This window comes from Erpetoichthys calabaricus, chromosome 2, assembly GCF_900747795.2.
Source record: "Erpetoichthys calabaricus chromosome 2, fErpCal1.3, whole genome shotgun sequence".
Taxonomy (NCBI): domain Eukaryota; kingdom Metazoa; phylum Chordata; class Cladistia; order Polypteriformes; family Polypteridae; genus Erpetoichthys; species Erpetoichthys calabaricus.
In genome coordinates this window covers 33,935,799-33,954,832 of record NC_041395.2, presented here as the reverse complement: position 1 = coordinate 33,954,832, position 19,034 = coordinate 33,935,799, and the positions used below count along the sequence as shown (strand labels likewise).

Here is a 19,034-nt window from a genome sequence, read left to right as displayed (position 1 = left end):
GTTACATGAAACTCTCATGACAGTTCTTTCTCCTAAAATACTGTACCACTTTACAAACTATAAAACACTTCTGTTTTACCTTCCTTTTAATTACAGTAGATAGTCGGTTGGGACTGGAAAGAGTATGAATGCAGCAGACTATTTAGTGGTAAAGCACTAAGGACTGAATAAAAATTTCATTTTATAAAATAGAAGCCTTTAAGGTCCATTCTCATTAGCTGCATTACATTCTGGTACAGCACCTGTTCAGCTCCAGAGTGTGAAGAGGGTGATGAAGGTGGCAGGGAGCCTAACTGGCACCCAGCTGCTTTCTGTTCAAAAATATTCAAAACTCACTGCCTTAGAAAGGTAAACTGAGCAATTAAAAACCTCAACAATTCTGCACACTTGTTTTTCTTACTCTTCCCTTCTGGGCCATTGGCACTTACAGTAGCAGATTCAAGTACAAATTCTACCAAGAAATCGTAAGATTGCTGAAAAGTCATTAGACATATATAAACAAAAGACCTCTGTGTGTGTGTGTGTGTGTGTGGAGCAGAACATTCTGCTCACACTCAACCACAGCCACAGGAGTTGGTGCAAAGATGTAGAAGCTTATGCAAGTGTGACCTGCAGTAGGTAAGATGCCGCATGGATGCACTTTTACATTTTTTCGGCACTTGCATGCACCTCATATCTCATTCAACCCAAGCAAACAAACTCAGTTTTGTGGTACATGCATGTTGTACGTTCACACAACGAGCTACCATATATTTGCCTGAGACAGGCGCCAGCCTGTCCCGCTCAATTTGTGCCACAGCTGTACTTGACTACACGTCCGTCTCAGACAAGATACGGCCTGTCCCGACCCACTTAGCTGATGCCCACCAATATAGTAAAACTGCCAGGGAGTCTTCTTGTTGTTTTTTTTTTGCCCCAAAGACCACACACAGCAAGTATACACTATTGTAGCACATGTAAGTAGTGTTCACTCCGGAGTGTCGTTCAGGACACTGGTAAATAATTCAGAGAATTCCACACAGCAGCATAGAATGAAATTATGACTGATTTATTTGAGGATATATACCTGTATTTTAATAGGTGTATCTGTGGTCTACAATAAAAAAATGGATACATAAAACTTATTAGTAAATTACACAGAAGTCTACTAGATGTCAGTATTGCTCAAATTAGGTACTAGCTTATCTGCAATATGAAATCCAGATCAATAAAGTTTAGCAATAAAGAATATCAACAAACTTATAGTAAACTACATTGATGTAACAACATAAACTATTACTGAAAGAATAGTGCTGCATGTAAATAACACTAAGGCACATTCCCAGCACATAAACACTGAACAGTACACTTTAAACAACTTTGTCTTAACCGTATAACAAACATGTAATGCAAATCAAACACAAATTAACCCATTTGGTCATCAACACACACTTCATGACTGATTCAATATTTATAAACTCTTAGCTACTGCAATTATTATTACTAATTTAAGGAAATAACTACAAGGAAATAACAAACACACATGTATCTTTTTTCTCTGCTAACATCACATAATATGTGCTCTTGTGAATGCTGGGAGGTGCACCCTGAAATGTGAGCCGTGTCTCAATTATTTCTGTGTCTCTAACAACTATAAATGCAGAATATGTTTCATGCTATGTATACTTTATTTATTTTATATTGTATTTTGGTCAGCTGTTCTGAGGAGACATGCATGTAAGAATTTCATTGTGCTGAGTACACATGACAATAAAGTTGATTTGACCTTCTCATTTAGCTGCAAATGTGGCTTCACCCCACTAACAAAACACAGTACTCCTTCTCTGATGCTGATCTTAACAAAGGTCATTTTTTTGCATTGCAGCTGCTGTACAAATGCTCATAAAGGAAATACTCTCAGCCCAGATATTCCAATATGCATCACTTAGTTTATGCATCACTCTTAAAAATAAAGGTACCTGACTGGTTCTTCAGAGTGATGCCATAGGTGAACCGTTTTTGGATCCCAAAAGACCCATTCACATGAATGTTACAGAAAGAACCTTTATTTATTTTGATTGCTTACTGTTTCCAGACAGTAAATACCACAAATAAATGGTAACAGATTTGTGAAATAACAATGGGTCCTGATTTTAAAAGGATATATATTTTGATACATATGTCCAGTAACACAAGCAAAGTCTGATGGCCCACTATACATTAAAGATTTTGTTTGTTTTGTCCATATTAGGAATTTTGCAAAGCACAAAGAACCTGTCCCAAAATTAAATTGTGCTCTGTCAAGCAATGGAGCTGTGAAGAACCACCCAACAAAGTAAAGAACCATATAGTGCCACTAAAGAACCATCATATTTAAGACTGTACCAAAAGGATTTTGTTTGGTAACTTTGGTTGTGTCCTAATTAGTAGAGTAATTCTAAAGAAAATTCTCTGTAGAATAAGAATCCAACATATTTAAAGTCATTAAATGGGTGTTTTGTATTTCTTGTAAATAAATTCTACAACCTAAACCATACTGTTAAAAGTTTAAAGGCATTGAACCCCATTTGCCATTTATTTATTTTCTGTGAAATGTTCGTTCACTGTGGCTTCTAGAGGAGTAATTTTGCATGACTGATTTAACCTTCCTCTTCTTAAATTTATGCAAATTTATTTTGCTATTTATTATCTAGTCACTCCAGATGTTTAATGAAGGTACTATATCTTAGTCCTTTTAATATTAGTGAGATAAAGCAAGAGTTTTTTAAAATGGGGATTTTACAATTTTCCTTAATTTTAATGTTATTGGGCTTTTTTGGTAAGTACTGCATGAGGCTACTATATGATTTTGATGTTTTTATGCAATTCTTTAATTTTTTTATCTCCTTCTTTAGATGTTCATGGTCAAATTACCTTGAAAGAATCAGACCCTGTAACTCTACAACCAGGACAGTCACATAAATTGTCATGTAAAGCCTCTGGATTTACATTCAGTAGCTACTACATGGACTGGGTTCGTCAACCTCCTGGTAAAGGACTGGAATGGGTGGCAGCAATAACCAGTAGTGGTAGTAGCCAGTATTATACACCATCTGTACAGGGAAGATTCACCATCAGCAGAGACAATTCAAACAATATGCTGTACTTAACCATAAACAACCTGCAGACTGCAGACACAGCCGTGTATTACTGTGCTCGAGAGTCACAGTGAGAGAAGTGAAGTGTGTGTCATAACAAAAACTTTGCAACAAAATATCTACCTTATAAATAGTCATAAAAAAACAAAAGAAAAAATAAAAAACAGTGTTTGTGTTTGGAGAAAATATGTTTTATATTCTTCAGCTTCAGAAATCCCACAAGACCAGAGGGGCAGGCGTGCCAGTACTTTGAAGTGTGTGTGAATTGTGGTTCCAGGATTCAATGTAATTTTGCACTATTTGCTGAAATATAGGAACTTCTGAGATATTAGCATTTTTAATTTTACTAACTAATAAAACAGTTTGTTCACATCAAACATTAAATATATCATATATATATTTTCATAATATATTTTTATATACTGTATAAATTGTATTTTTTTGTATGAGCATATTTATATATCAAACAGTAAAGGACTGAAAATAAATGAAAACGCACAAACAGGCAATGCAGTGGCAAACTACTGGAAGTGATGTGGGCAAGTGGGACTTGTTAGAATAACTGAAGTACATGTCTTAGTTCAGTATATTGGAATAAAGAACACAGAATATCTGAGATGCTCTGCAGATGGCAGAAACATAAACAGCACATATTAAAATCTTCAGAGGACATTAAAAGACCAGTCTTGTCAAAGGAAAAAAAACTTTATTATTAAATAAAAATTCCTAACAAGCATACAGTATACTGGCTTACTAAGCACCCCACATTGCAAGCTAAAAATGCTGACAGATTAATCCAGACAGGAACCCAATATTGTGGTCATAACTTGGAAAATAGCTGAGCACGTCTAGGATGGTGCTACATTAATACATCTTCTGCTGTAATTTTAAATTGTTTAGCTGAGTCAAAGTTCAAAGATGATGTTGAAAATGGGTATAGACAAACCTACAGTGCCCTCTATAATGTTTGGGACAAAGTCACATTTTTTCTTGAATTTTACCCTGTGGGCCACATTTTAAAATTACAAATAAAACAATTCAGACATGGGTATTTGCATACATTTCGGTAACACCATGTAGAGATGACAACACTTTTTATATATGAAAGTCCAATGAAAGTCAAATATGCAGTTATGAGGCTGAAAAGCAAGAATAAAACAGTAAAACCTTAGGATTACCTAAATCAATATTCTGGAGTATCATTAAGAAGAAAGAACACACTGGTGAATTCAGTAATCACAAAAGGACTGATGACAGAAGAATCCTCACTATGGTAAAGAAAAAGCCCCAAACGATTGTCCAACAGATCAGAAACAGTCTTCAGGCGGCAGATATAGATGTGTCAGAGACAACTATCTGCAGAAGACTTCATGAACAGAAATACAGAGGCCACACTGCAAGATGCAAACCACTAGTTAGTCACAAAAATAGGATGGCCAGATTACAGTTTCCCAAAAAGCTGCAGAATTCTGGAAAAGGTTCTTGTATACAGACAAGACAAGGTGAACCTACATCAGAGTTATGGCAAGAGTTGAGTGTGGAGACATAAACAAACTGTCCAAAATCCAAAGCATACCATTATATCTGTTAAACATGGTGGGTGGATATGTTATGGCTGGGGCATGTTTGGCTGTCACAGGTACTAGCACACTTATCTTCATGAATGGTATAGCTGATGATGGCAGTTGCACAATGAATTATGAGGTATATAGAAACATTATATCTGCTCAAGTTCTTCTAACATGATAGCACGATAAACCACCACGTTAGTGCTGTCTCCCATCTTGTCAGCATATCCTTAGACTGAGTACTAAAACTGTACACATTAGCAAAAAAAACAAGCAGAAATCATTAATAAACATGCAAGTTCTACACAAACTAAGAATCAGACTGATGTCCAGGTACTGTAAGGAGTAGATCCAAAGTACTGCACACCTGCCCAGTTTGTAGTTAGTTCTGCTTTCTCATGACCAAAAGGTGCTATATTTGGTTACTAATTTAGTAATCAACTTTTTCACACAGTACTCCCATTTCCCCACTCAGTCTTATAGAAATAATTGTTGAGTTACTTGTTGATTCCTTATTATTTCATTATGAGTAAGCAGGTTTTAACTTTGTGAAGTTAAAAGCAGAATAAATTTCAAAATCTGAAATTGCCAAGATTAAATACTGCACATAACTCTTTCTATTTATGTGCATGAAGAAAGTTCCAAAACTTTAGTTTGTATTAGGGCTCTTAATCATCCTCAGCCCTGAAATCTCTTTATTATGGCAATTTCAATAATTATATAATTATAATTATTAATTATAATAATAATTATTTTCCCCTTGGGATTAATAAAGTATCTATCTATCTATCTATCTATCTATCTATCTATCTATCTATCTATCTATCTATCTATCTATCTATCTATCTATTCTTACTCATTCTTTTCTCTCACAATATAATCAAATGGAATACAGGCTTTTCCTTTTAAAAAAAGTCTTACAACTGCACAAAAAAAAAAAAAACTATGATTCAAGAAAATGATAGTTTAGGATGGAACTCGTTTGACTTTTTTGTTAACTCATGATGTAGATAACTCCACATAAATTAAACTATAGAATGATAGCTACTAGTTATTTAAGATACTAAATTCAGTAAAGCAATGCAGAGAGAAAGCCAGGCCAGGAAGATCTAGGACAGGGGAGTTCCCAAACTACTAGTGGTCTAAAATATGAAACATATTAAGTGCATAGTGTTTGTAAAATATCCTTTATATTGAAGAAGCTGACCCGACCCTAGTATCTCAATGTTCATGGCTAAGCACACTTGACTTATAGTAATTCTTATATTTTGATAGTCTCAGTTCTTCTTAAACACATATTTACTCCATGATAAATTCTCAAAAAATCCAGAATGACCTCATATTTGTACCCTGTTTTGAAGTAGTATATAATCCAATTGGAGACCAAAAGTGTGTGTTCATTCACACTTCCTAAAATAAAAATAAATTATATTTATGGCTTATGTGTCAGTTTGTCAATTACCATATTTTATATGATCATGTCATGTTAATTGCAGGGTAAGTGAAAACGTAGTCAAATGAAACAGACATATTACCTGTTGGTGGTACTCCCAGTGCCTCAGATGATCACCTGAGGGTAGAAATAAAGTGGTTACTCAAAGGTGGAACAAAACGGTGGTGCCATGCTCATACCCAGCTGATCTGCCAAAATACAGACAAAACATGGTCTGCCTTTAGAGAATGAGTAGGTTTGTTGAAAGAAGAAGTAATTGTAACAAAAGAGTAAAGAATCGTAAAACTAATACCAGCACTTGAAGTACGCACTTCCCTGTTTCAGTTAATGGATGAAAACTGACACATCTTTCTCTGACCTCCAAGGGGACCCCAATCTCTACTAGTGTATCCTCCATGTCTTCCCCTACCTGTGTCCACAGTGTTGCATGTGTTTGCACACTCGATTTAGTTTGACCCACAACCAAATTAAAAGAAAGAAATTCATGTATATTATCGCACTTTAAAAACACATTGCTAGGAGTAAGAAGAGGCCGGTACAACAGGGAGTACTATAGTAGTACTAGTTCAACTTCAAGCATCTACTAATTGCAACACATTTGCGTGTTCAACTTTTATATTCTTATTATAAAAGTTTGTGAAGATGTAAACTTTTTGCTTATTTTTCCAAGGAAACTTTTTCATTTTTTAAATTACTATGAAGTCACAAAATCTATATTGTGAACGGATAATATTTAATGAAAACAACATGTATATGTCACTAAAGCAGACTTTCCCACACTTACAGTTTTTTACAATTGCTAAAGCACAATTTTGACAACAAGGCTCATTGTTGCAAATCATTTAGCACAATTCACAAAACACCTCACCCAAAGAGCAAAACACCTCACATATCCTGCAAAATGAAACACTGCAACCAAAACTACATATATAATTATCATAATCAAACTACTGCACTAAATGGCACACATGTCAGTTATATCACCAGATTTTTGTCTAACCAACTACACACTGTTGGGCAAAATGAAAAGCACTCTCATCTTTAGTATGCTCTGCCACAATACTAAAATAGTCCAAATTGTAGAAAATTAGAGTGTTCACATGCACAGAAATATTTGCAGATACACACACATGCATTTATTTTTTTATTTTTCACCAAACAAGTCAGTGCAACATATGCACAGCAGATATATTTACATTGGAGCGAACAAAAATATGCTCAGAAAAAACAGTAAACTGAAAAAGAAAATGTGCAGAAGAAATATATAGAAAAAAAAGAGGCAAGAAAAATGATTAGGCAGCATCTTGCCTCTCAGCTGGGTCTGGCCACAATGCCTCGTCCACATCACAGGCAATATCTTCCCTTGCCAGACATAGAGGGAAGAAGCGCCTTGAGTGCCTTATCCATCCCTGAATCGCACCCACATCAATTTCATCACATGCCTCTTCCATTGCCTGCACAAGAGGCATGTGCACATAGGGCTGCCGGTCGTATACCTTCCACCGCCATGTCGAAAAGTACTCTTCTATGGGGTTCAGAAATGGTGAGAATGGTGGGAGGTATTGCACGAGAAACAGTGGGTGGTCAGCAAACCAATTTTGGACTGGGGCTGCATGATGAAAGCTCACGTTGTCCCATACTACAACATACCGGGTGCATGGTCTGCATCATTCATACGCTCTGGTGGAATGAGAATGTTATGGAGTCTGTCCAGAAATGTTAGAATATGGCCTGTGTTGTATGGTCCAAGGTTGGCATGACGGTGGAGGACACCATGCATATTGGAGATGGCAGCGCACATTGTGATGTTCCCACCACGTTGGCCAGGAACATCTATAATGGCTCTGTGGCCAATGACGTTTCTTCCCCTTCTTCTGGTCTTTGCTAGGTTGAAACCAGCCTCATCTATGAAGATGAATTCATGTGGGATTGCATGAGCATCCATTTCCAGTACTCCCTGAAAACAATGAACTAAAATCAGTCAATATGGTGTTATCCAGTACACTAGGAAACAATGTTGCGTGTAATGTGCTGCAGTCAATATTGTACTTACATCCAGATATACTCGTCTGAGCTCTTTGTTTCTTTGAGAGTTTCTCTCAAAAGGCACCTTATACAATTGTTTCAGGCTGATTTGGTTTCGCTTGAGAATGCGAGCCAATGTGGACAGACTGACTCGTTGAATGTTGGTGAATATGGTGTTGTCTTGGATGATGTTGCTTTGAATTTCTCTTAATCTGATTTCATTATTCTCCAAGACCAAGTTTACAATGGCAGCTTCCTGTACCCCTGTGAACATTTCGCCCCTTCCTCCACCATGGTTGCATCTCTCAGTCCTTTACAAAAACAAAAAACAAAAATATAGGGCTTGGACAATGCAGCCTAAAGATTCCCCCACAGTAGAGTAAATTGGACAAGAAACTTGTACAGTTAGTGTATGACATTAGCCATTCATGAAGTACACAGGTGTCACCCAACTGATACACTATGACATGGGGTGTACTACACAGTGTGAAAGACATTTTGGTTGCATACCTGTGCTCCAGACTAAATGTCCGGATGACAGAGGCGACAGTAAAACGGCTCAAGTTGGGCTGCACTCTACGTCCAGCCTCTTGCATTGTCAGCCCATGGTTGATGACATGATCAACTAAGGTTGCTCTGATTTCATTTGACAGTTGCTGTCTTCTTTGCCCATGACCTCCTATACCAGCTCTACCCCTACCTCTCACTCTTCCTCCCCCTCTCACCCTCACCCTCCCTCTTCCTCTTCCTCTCTCTGCAATGTCTTCCATTGTTCTTGAAAAAAAGGTGCTCACCTGTGGTCTTTTTATAGTGCTTACTTCCTGATTGAAGTGGTAACAATTAACCATTGAGGTGTTTGGCCAGGTGGCACTTATATTGGCCAATTAGCTCATGTTCTGTCCTTTTGAATGGCAGTGTGTTGTAATGGCAAACATGTGACTTTATGTCAGATTGTTGTGTCTTATGCAGAGAACCGTGTTCAGTGCATTTAGAAAGTGCCATTTTGAATTGCAAAATGTGTGTAAAGCAGGAAATGTGTTTAGAGTTTTAGAGACTTGAGAAGAGGTTTTGCTCTCTGTGTGTCAGTTTGAATAATTGTGCTATGCATGTCATTTTTGTGTGTTAGCAATTGTGAAAAACTGTAACACTTAAATAGACCCTTGCAATGTCTACTCTGAAGGTGTACAGTATATTATGTATGATATAAAATATAGAACATTTCCTGCATTTCGTCTTTAAATGTAATTAGTTGAAGATGAGTCTGTTACACAGGTTTCTCCCAGTACGTCCAAATACGCTTATAGCGTTTTCATTTTCAAAATTGCATTTCTGGTGTGGATATTTATGTTTTCAAAATGCTATTTCCCTTGTGCAGTTCATTTTCAGTTTTTGTTGACTTTATGCTGTGGCCTCTTAATGTTGATTTCAAGGTGTTGTTTTCTAATGATAATTTCATGCTATAAAATTTTGTTGTTTATTTTGCTTTTTTTTTTCTTTTTTTATTTAATGCTGTTACTTTTTGTTCATTTCACGCTCTTACTTTCTGTTAATTTCATGCTTACACTTTTTGTTAATTTCACACTCTCACCTTTTATTGTTAATTGTATGCTTTTGTTTGCTAATTTCATGGTGTAAAAACACAAATGTCATTTCAATAGCTAAAATACTAAGAGCTTGTGTTGATGAATGCTTTTCTAATAGTATTAACACATTTATTAGATTGCCTCAACGTTGCTGTCCATCTCCTCTACTATTTGTCATATACACAAATGCAGGGAGAAGTTCATACAAGGACAGGGATATATTGATATCTGATGATGACTGTCATTGTGAATCTTCCATCCATCCATTTTCCAACCCGCTGAATCCGAACACAGGGTCACAGGGGTCTTCTGGAGCCAATCCCAGCCAACACAGGGCACAAGGCAGGAACCAATCCTGGGCAGGGTGCCTACCCACTGCAGGACACACACAAACACACCAAGCACACACTAGGGCCAATTTAGAATCACCAATCCAACTAACCTGCATGTCTTTTGGACTGTGGGAGGAAACCGAAGCGCCCTGAGGAAACCCACGCAGACACGGGGAGAACATGCAAACTCCATGCAGGGAGGACCCGGGAAGTGAGCTACCACTGCACCACCCTAATACTGACATGTTTACCAATATTTAACGATTCCACAGTAGACATTGTTGAGCACCACAGTTTTCTGGGGGCAACCATTGATAACAGGTTAAATTTTGATCTCAACACAGAACAAATTTGTAAGGAGGGACAGAAACGGCTGTATTTTCTTAGGAAGCTCAAACATTTGAAAGAGACCAAAACCATAATGACTTTTTTTCAAAATCTTTTATTGTAAAATAAAAACCTCAGAATGAACAATATAAACTATCTTAACAACATTGTACAAACTAGCTGTAAAAGTATTGGTTCGCAGCAGACCAAACATTCTGAATGAAGACCAAGTCTATTCTGTCAGACAGTAGCTGTCCTCTTGGTCGTCCATTTCATCTGTTGCCATCAGGCTGCACAAATTTGGAGTGTAAAGAGCAACAGATTTAAGAACTCTTTTATTCCCAAAGCTATACATGTTTTGATTTATTTTACTTGTAGGAATTCTGCTGAATTCTGGTTTTTTATGTACTATTAAAGGTAATTATTCTTCTTGGTCCTAATCTTGAATGTGTCTGCTTTTGATAATACTAGTTTTCTGTTGTTGGATCTCAGCTGATTTTCTTGTGCCTGTGTAACAGTGCCTTATGTTTTATACTTTCCTGCTGAAACCAAATTTCCCTCTGGGATAATAAAGTTCACCTAACCTAACCTAAATGGAAAGTAGCAACTTATCTTTTCACTGATCATCTCAAGTTTTCCAATGTATTCTTGCCTGCCCCCATTTCCCAACCCCATTTCTTCCCCATTTCTCAACCCCATAGAAGAATTCTTCTCAGCACGGTGCTGGAAAGTTTATGACCGGAATCATTATGACACAGGGAATCCTCTGTGGGCTATGAAAGAAGCCTGTGGGGACATCACTTTAGAGTCCATTCAAGTCTGGATGAGACACACCCAACCATATTTCCCTCACTGCCTTAGAAGAGCAAACATCTTGTGTGATGCGGATGAGACTGTGGTCTGATCCAGCCCGGAGATATGATGATGATTATGAATAATGCCTGTAGTGTACAGTATTTAGCAGATATAATTCATCAGCTTCATGTACATTTTCTTGCAGTTTTTTTTGTCATGCAACTTTTATTTTAGTTTTTCAGCATGTATAGAACTTTTATTTTGTTGTGCATGAGTTTACATACTGTTTCATTAGGAGCAGTGCATTTGAGAAAAAATAAAATTTGAAACTTTGTCATGCACACAGTGTGTATGTACAATTTCATTATTGTATGTTGAGAGCGATCAATGGAAACTTTATAAAGTTTGAAATATATGGCTCCTGGTTGTATCAAGTTTTTAGAATAATATTCTGAAATGATCCTTGTTGAGTTGTGGTCGTCGTGTGTATGATCATTTTTGTTTGCTTGTGTGTGAGTGAAATGTTTGCTTTTAGTCACAGAGTGAATGATTTTGAGTTGACTGTTTGCTTTTGGGCTGGAAGTTAGGGATTTGCACAAATGAGTGAGATGTTATGACATTGTGTTTAAACTTTTGAGGGAATGAGGGCACTTTCAGCGGAATGTGTTTAAGCAATTAGGAAAAACTGTAACAGAAGCTGAGTGTTCCAGGGAGGATATAATGGAAGGAAAGTATATATGATGCATACATAAACAAAAACAACAAAACTATGTCCTTTAGGGCCTAACTAAACACAAAAGCACCTTCCTACCACTTCACCTCACTTCAGACCTCTGGTCATTCCTTTATCCTCTTAGCCAGGTGAGATGTTGTCCGTTCTTCTCTCTCATGTCAAAGCTCACCTGGATAAGGAATTGGAGCTCCATTTAAAGAGGAACCCAAAAGACTTCTGGGGCACTGGTCAGCCAGCCTGGAAGTATTTCCTGGTTAAAGTAAAGGTCTTCAGGGGAATGTAGCTGTCCACTTAAAAGACCAGGCACCTTTAACTGTGACAAGAATACAGTGGAGGCCTGTTGGAAGAGTAAGTACTGATCTAATGATCTCTCAAACAGTTTTAATTAAGTTTAATTAAGTTTAAATAAAGTGAGATGCAGTGAATGTCAGTGTCAAATGATCTCCAGTGTGTTGCTTATTAATACGCTATTAAGCAGCACTAAAGGAAGTTTAAGGGTCCTGAAAGTTAAACCTCTGTAAATTAATAGCAAAATCCTCAAGAAGATTCTATTTAGAACAAGAATCCAGTGTCTTTAAAGGCCTTTAACTGGTGCTTTGCATTTCTTGTTACTTAATTCTACAATCTAAACCACAGTGATAAAAGTTTAAAAACATTAATCACCCCATTATCACTTTTTATTCTCTGTGAAATGTTCATAAAGTGTGGCTTCTTGAAGAGTAATTTGCATGAATGATCTAATTTTCCTTTTCTGTGATTTATGCAAATGTATTCCACTATTTATACCTTCTAGCCACTCCAGCAGTTTGATAAAGACGGTGCATCTCTGTCTTGTTACTATTAGTTTAAAAAAAGTTTTTTAAAATGAGGATTTTACCATATTCCTTAATTGTAATTGCATTAAGCTTTCTTGGTAAGTGTTGCATGAGGCTACTATTTGATTATGATATTTCTGTGCAAATCTTTCATTTTTGTATGTACTGTTTTTTAGGTGTTCATGCTCAAATTACACTGAAAGAATCAGATCCTGTAACTCTACAGCCAGGACAGTCACATAAATTGTCATGTAAAGCCTCTGGATTTACATTCAAGGACTACAACATGAACTGGGTTCGGCAACCTCCTGGTAAAGGGCTAGAATGGGTGGCAGAAATAAGCAATGGTGGTGGTAGTAGCCAGTGGTATGCATCCTCTGTGCAGGGAAGATTCACCATCAGCAGAGACGATTCCAACAACATGCTGTACTTAACTATGAACAACCTGCAGACTGCAAACACAGCCGTGTATTACTGTGCTCGAAGGTCACAGTGAGAGAAGTGAAGCGTCTGTCATAACAAAAACTGAAAAACTATGGACCAAATATTTTTACTATTATGAGTTATTTAAAACAGCCCTTGGGTTTGTAAAATATGTTTTTAAACATTGATTTCACCATCTCCAGAAAATCCACAAAACCACAGGAGCACATGTGGCAGTGCAATGAAGCATGTAGGAGCCACGGTTTCAGTATTCAACTTATTTAACTGTATGTGTAATTTTTCACTGTTTGCTAAAATGTAGGAACTTCTAAACATTAATATTTTTCAAATTTTTAACTAATAGCACATCAAAAATTGAATATGCAGTATCACATGTATATTTTTGCAATATATTTTTATGCAATTATATATTTTCTGTGTAAGCAGATAACAGGCCCAACTGTATCTACCAAACAGTAAAAAACTGAATTCAAACACAAACATACAAACGGGCAGTGCAGTGACAGGCTATTGTAGGTGATGTTGGTAAGTGGATTTACTGGCAAACTGAAGTACGTGTTTTAGTTTGTTGTACTGAAATAAAGAGCATAATGTAAAATATACTTAGGTCTGAGAATCTCTGAAGACAGCAGAAACACAAACAGCACATATTCAAATCTTCAGAGGAAATTTAAAAGCCAGTCTTGTTAGAGAAAGTAACCGTTATTATTCATATAAATAAAAATGGCTGACAAATATACAGTAAGTTGGCTTGCTAAGCACCACTCTTAATAAAACTAAGAATGCTGACAAATTTATCCAGACAAAACCCTAATATTATACTGGTGACTATTGTAATAGCTGAGCATGTCTTGGATGGCATAATTTTGCTGCATCTTCTCCTGTAATTTCATATTGTTTAGGTTATAGTTAAACCTAATTGCAGTAATACATATGTAATATCTGAAATTTTAATGATAAGCTACAGAGATAAATATTGCTGAACATTAGAGCAACAAATTATATTAATGCACTTGTCAACTGCCAGATGAGGTGCATTCTTTGAAGAATTTTTTCTTCTCTTGCAGTTTCCTCCTTTTCTTCAGCAGTATTTGTTGCACCTTTATTCCAGTTTTTGTAATGCTGAATTGCCATGGAACCCCACCGAGAATCATGTCATTTTGTAGATTTGCACTGTGGTGAACTTCCAGTGGTTATTTGCAAACCCAGAATATCCTTTCTCTGAACATCATGAGCTGAGTGCTCCCTGGTAACATCAGCTCCTGCTCCAACCTTTTTTTGTGCATTGTCACCCACTACACTCCACCTGTCCACAGTGCAAATCCCACCGTTGTTGCCAAGTGAATTCCTGTGGACTCACATCACAAGGCATCTTGGTCTGAATATTTATGGTGTGGTGAACTACTGGTGGTTAGTTGCAAATTGGCAACATCTGTCTCAAAAGTTATCCCCTTGCTGTGTGAAAAATGGTAGAATGTATTCATTAAATGCATGTTAAATATTGCGTTAAAATTTTTCATATTTAATATTTTATTGTTTTTATTAATTTTGAGTTATTATTTTTCACATCTTGTGAATTTCCTCTTGGGATTAATAAAGTATCTATCTATTTAACTATTGTGGAAAGCATACCCCCGGACACAGACAGATAGACACCAGAATGTCCAAAACAAACTTCTTTATTTTCCTTACAGCACCACAATGCCTTCATCCACCAACTCTCTTCCTTTCTCTTTCTCTTCTTCTTTTCCTTCTGACCTCCACTCCACTCCACTCCCCTCCACTCCTCACAAGCTCTGTCTCCTTCCTCCCAACTCTGGCTCGTCTACTGGAGGGAGGCGGCCCCTTTTATACTGACCCGGTTGGGCTCCAGGTGCTCCCCCTGAAGACACTTCCTGGTGTGGCAGAAGTGTCAAGAGAGCACCTGGAAGCACTCTGGGTGTCCCTGGAAATTCTTCCAGCAGCATTTCCTGGTGTGGCTGAAGTGTTGCCATCCAGGATTTCATAACCGTCCGGGCGCCCCCAGGCAGTGGCCACGTCCTCCCGTAGGGATGAGCATCCCAGCTCCGTTCTAGTGGCCCACACGCAGACCCAGGCGGCTGCCCCCTCGCAGCCCAGGGGAGGTATCGTCCATCTCGGGGACCATCCAGGCATCCGGCTGGGTAGGATCCCCAACCGTCTGGGACACTATCTATCTATCTATCTATCTATCTATCTATCTATCTATCTATCTATCTATCTATCTATCTATCTATCTATCTATCTATCTATCTATCTATCTATCTATCTATCTATCTATCTTCAATTTTTTTTTCTGTTGATTTCATGTGTGATGTTGTAATTACGTACTGTTACTTTAAAAGTAGTTAAGGTCCTTGTTCTTTGTTGGTGAAGCCCCAGTAGGCAGGCCTACCCTGATGTCACCACTCCTGAGCCTTCTCTCAGGATGTTTTGTTGCAATTATGTGTATTTCTTTCAATGGTTGGATTTTCTAGGAATCTTGTTATTGGATTTGGTATTTGGACTTTGTTTCTGTCAGATTGCCATTTTGTACTTCTGTTTGATCTTTTGAACTTTGCTTTGTATTATGATATTTTTTTGTAAATAAATCCTTACCTGATAAATATTATTTGTTTGCCCTTCAAGTACAAGCTGAAGGTTGACAATTATCCTGTTACTTGTGGGGCGTTCATTATAGATTTTGAGATTTCTGTAGTTATATTGCCAACCATTTTTGGGGTCTGCTCCACCTAATAATAATAAATAATAATAATAGGTTACATTTATTGAGCGCCTTTCACAAACCCAAGGTCGCTTTACATACAGAGTAAAAAAAAAAATTACACAGATGACAAAAGTTCGTAGAAGAGGAAAGTTTTCAGTTGAGATTTAAAAGTGCAGAAAGAGGATCAATCTTGGAGAGACTGAGGAAGAGAGTTCCAGAGTTGAGGGGCCATAACACTGAAGGACCTGCCTCCCAAGGTGGAGAGTCTGGTGCATGGGACAGTAAGAAGATTACTGCTCGAGGACCTGAGAAAGCGACAAGGAGCTTAAGGAGCTAGGAGCTGAGTGAGGTGGAGGGGGGCAAGGTTATGTAGGGCTTTTAAGGTGAGAAGCAGAATCTTGAATTTAATCCTTTGTGGAACCGGTAACCAGTGAAGCTGGGGGAGAACAGGGGAGATGTGAGCAAAATGCTTTGTGTGGGTGTGGACTCTAGCTGCGAAGTTCTGAATGTAATGTAGCTTTTGTATAGATTTTGCAGGGAAGCCAATGAAGAGGGAATTACAGTAATCAATACGAGACATTATGAAACAATGAGCCAGAGTTTGAGCATCAGACAAGGACAGAAATGAATGGAAGCGGGCAATGTTAAAGAGATGGTAGAATGAAATTTTGGAAAGAGATCTAATGTGTAGCTGAAAGTTAAGTGATGAATCAAACAAAATACCAAGAGTTCTGACAACAGGAGCAGGTTTGACAAGTGGACCATCAACAGAAACAGAGAAATTGGATGCCTTAGAAAGCTGGGATTTTGGACCTACCAGTAACACTTCAGTTTTATTGGCATTAAGTTTGAGAAAGTAATTTTCCAACCATAGCTTAAGATCAGTGATGCATTCCATGAGTGTACTGGGAGGTGAATCTGTAGGGGAGTCTGTACTAAGACATAACTGTATATCGCCTGCATAACAGTGGAAGTTAAGGCCATGTCTGCAAATAATCTGACTCAAAGGAAGGATATAAAGTAGAAAAAGTAATGACCCAAGGACTGAACCCTGAGAGACACCATGCGACACAGGTGACGTGGAGGATTTACAGTATATAGGCCGAGTGTGACAAACTGTTGCCTATTAGAAAGATATGATGTGAGCCATTGAAGGGCTAAGCCAGAGATGCCTTCAGCAAAGAGACGTGACAGGAGGATTTCATGGTTAACAGTGTCAAATGCTGCACTTAAGTCAAGAAGGAGAAGAATATTAAGGGAATCGCAATCTGCGGTCTAGAGAAGATCATTGACTACACGGAGAAGAGCTGTCTCAGTGCTATGCTGTGTACGAAAGCCAGACTGAAAAGGTTCATAGAGTGTATTATCTAGAAGAAAAGCATGGAGTTGTGTAGCAACCACGCGTTCCATCACCTTAGCCAAAAAAGGGAGATTAGAGATAGGCCTGTAACTGGAGAAAGAAGAAGGATCCAGGTCAGGTTTTTTAAGGATTGGGGTAACTGCAGCAGTTTTGAGGACAGTAGGGACAGAACCTGAAATGAAACATGCATTTATCAATGAGGCAATAGGAATACTAATTATGGATGAGCATGTCTTAAACAGAGAACTTGGGGCAGGATCAAGCAGACAGGAGGAGGCATTAGTCTTATTAATAAGTTCAGAGATGGCAAGAGAGTCAACAGGTGAGAAACAAGCAAGTTTTGAGGATGGAGATGGCAGATCAGAATGAGTGAGTGACTGTGGTGTGGAGGGGAAACTGTGATAAATTTGATCAATTTTGGTATTAAAGAAATGTAAGAAAGCCTGACACTGTTCAGCTGTATTGGGGCATGCTAGAGGAGTTTATTAACAGTTCTAAAAAGAGTTCTAGGCTTAGACTTAGCACCATTTATGAGAGAGGAATAATAGTTGGAGTGAGCAGTGTTAAGGGCATCCCTGTATTTAAGTATGTGCTCAGTGTAAAGCTGTGAATGAACTATGAGGCCCATTTTCTTATAAAGCCGTTCAAGACGCCGGCTAGTGGCTTTCATAGCTCTGAGCTCATCGGTGTACTGGGGACAGGAGCGGGAGGCTGGAACCTGCCTAGTCCTTAAGGGAGCAAAGTTATCTAACAGTTGGGAAACACAGCTGTTATAAAGGGAAGCCATGTTTTCAGGAGAGGGAAAACTATGCAATTCAGAAAGAGATGAAGACAGAAGAGAAGCAGCAAACAAATCAGAATTAACAAATCTTATGTTGCGATAGGAGACAGACTTTTTATTGACAGATGTAGTGGGAATAATGCTAAAGTTACATTCAATAATCTTATGATCAGAAATACCAGAGAGTGAACCTGAGACAGAGACATTATTCAAGCCATTTGAACAAAGCAAGTGAAGAATATGACCCCGAGTATGAGTGGGGAAATCCACATGCCATGTCAAATCAAAACAATCCAAAGTTGAGATAAATTCAGCTGTAAGAGAGCAGTTGATATCCACATGAATATTAAAATTACCAAGTAAAATTAAAGCAGGGCAAAGAGATGAGATTACAGTGAGAAGTTCATTAAATTCAGACGGAAAGTTCACCACAGGTTTGGGAGGGCGATAAGCTAACAACAGCAGTACAGGAGGGGAGGAAACCATTTTAACAGCAATATATTCAAAAGATGTGACTTCAAAAAAGGAGAGTTCCTTCATTGTCAAGGTAGATCTATAAACCACAGCCAGGCCACCCCCTTTTCCTGTTATCCTGGGTTTAGATATGTGGCTATAGCCTGGGGAGACAGCAAGTTTAAATGTACTCTAAGTTCTTGTCTATAAGCCGCGGCTTATCTAAGGAAAAAAGTTGTGAAAATGAAAAAATAGAATATCGGCTTATACAGTAATCCCTCCTCCATCGCGGGGGTTGCGTTCCAGAGCCACCCGCGAAATAAGAAAATCCGCGAAGTAGAAACCATATGTTTATATGGTTATTTTTATATTGTCATGCTTGGGTCACAGATTTGCGCAGAAACACAGGAGGTTGTAGAGAGACAGGAACGTTATTCAAACACTGCAAACAAACATTTGTCTCTTTTTCAAAAGTTTAAACTGTGCTCCATGACAAGACAGAGATGACAGTTCTGTCTCACAAT

The 19,034-nt window shown here is 37.9% G+C and overlaps 3 gene segments (V, D, J or C); all 3 read left to right on the top strand.

The window, feature by feature from the left end:
- Positions 1-2,748: 2,748 nt before the first annotated feature.
- LOC127526594 (Ig heavy chain V region 914-like) lies at positions 2,749-3,190 on the top strand. The segment is given in 2 exon segments: positions 2,749-2,797; positions 2,874-3,190. Coding segments are annotated over 2 exon segments (366 nt in total).
- Positions 3,191-12,748: 9,558 nt separating this feature from the next.
- LOC114644280 (Ig heavy chain V region 914-like) lies at positions 12,749-13,243 on the top strand. The segment is given in 2 exon segments: positions 12,749-12,845; positions 12,924-13,243. Coding segments are annotated over 2 exon segments (369 nt in total).
- LOC127526593 (Ig heavy chain V region 914-like) overlaps positions 12,749-19,034 on the top strand; it is a 42,767-nt gene continuing 36,481 nt past the window's right edge. The window contains exon 1 of the V gene segment in view: positions 12,749-12,786.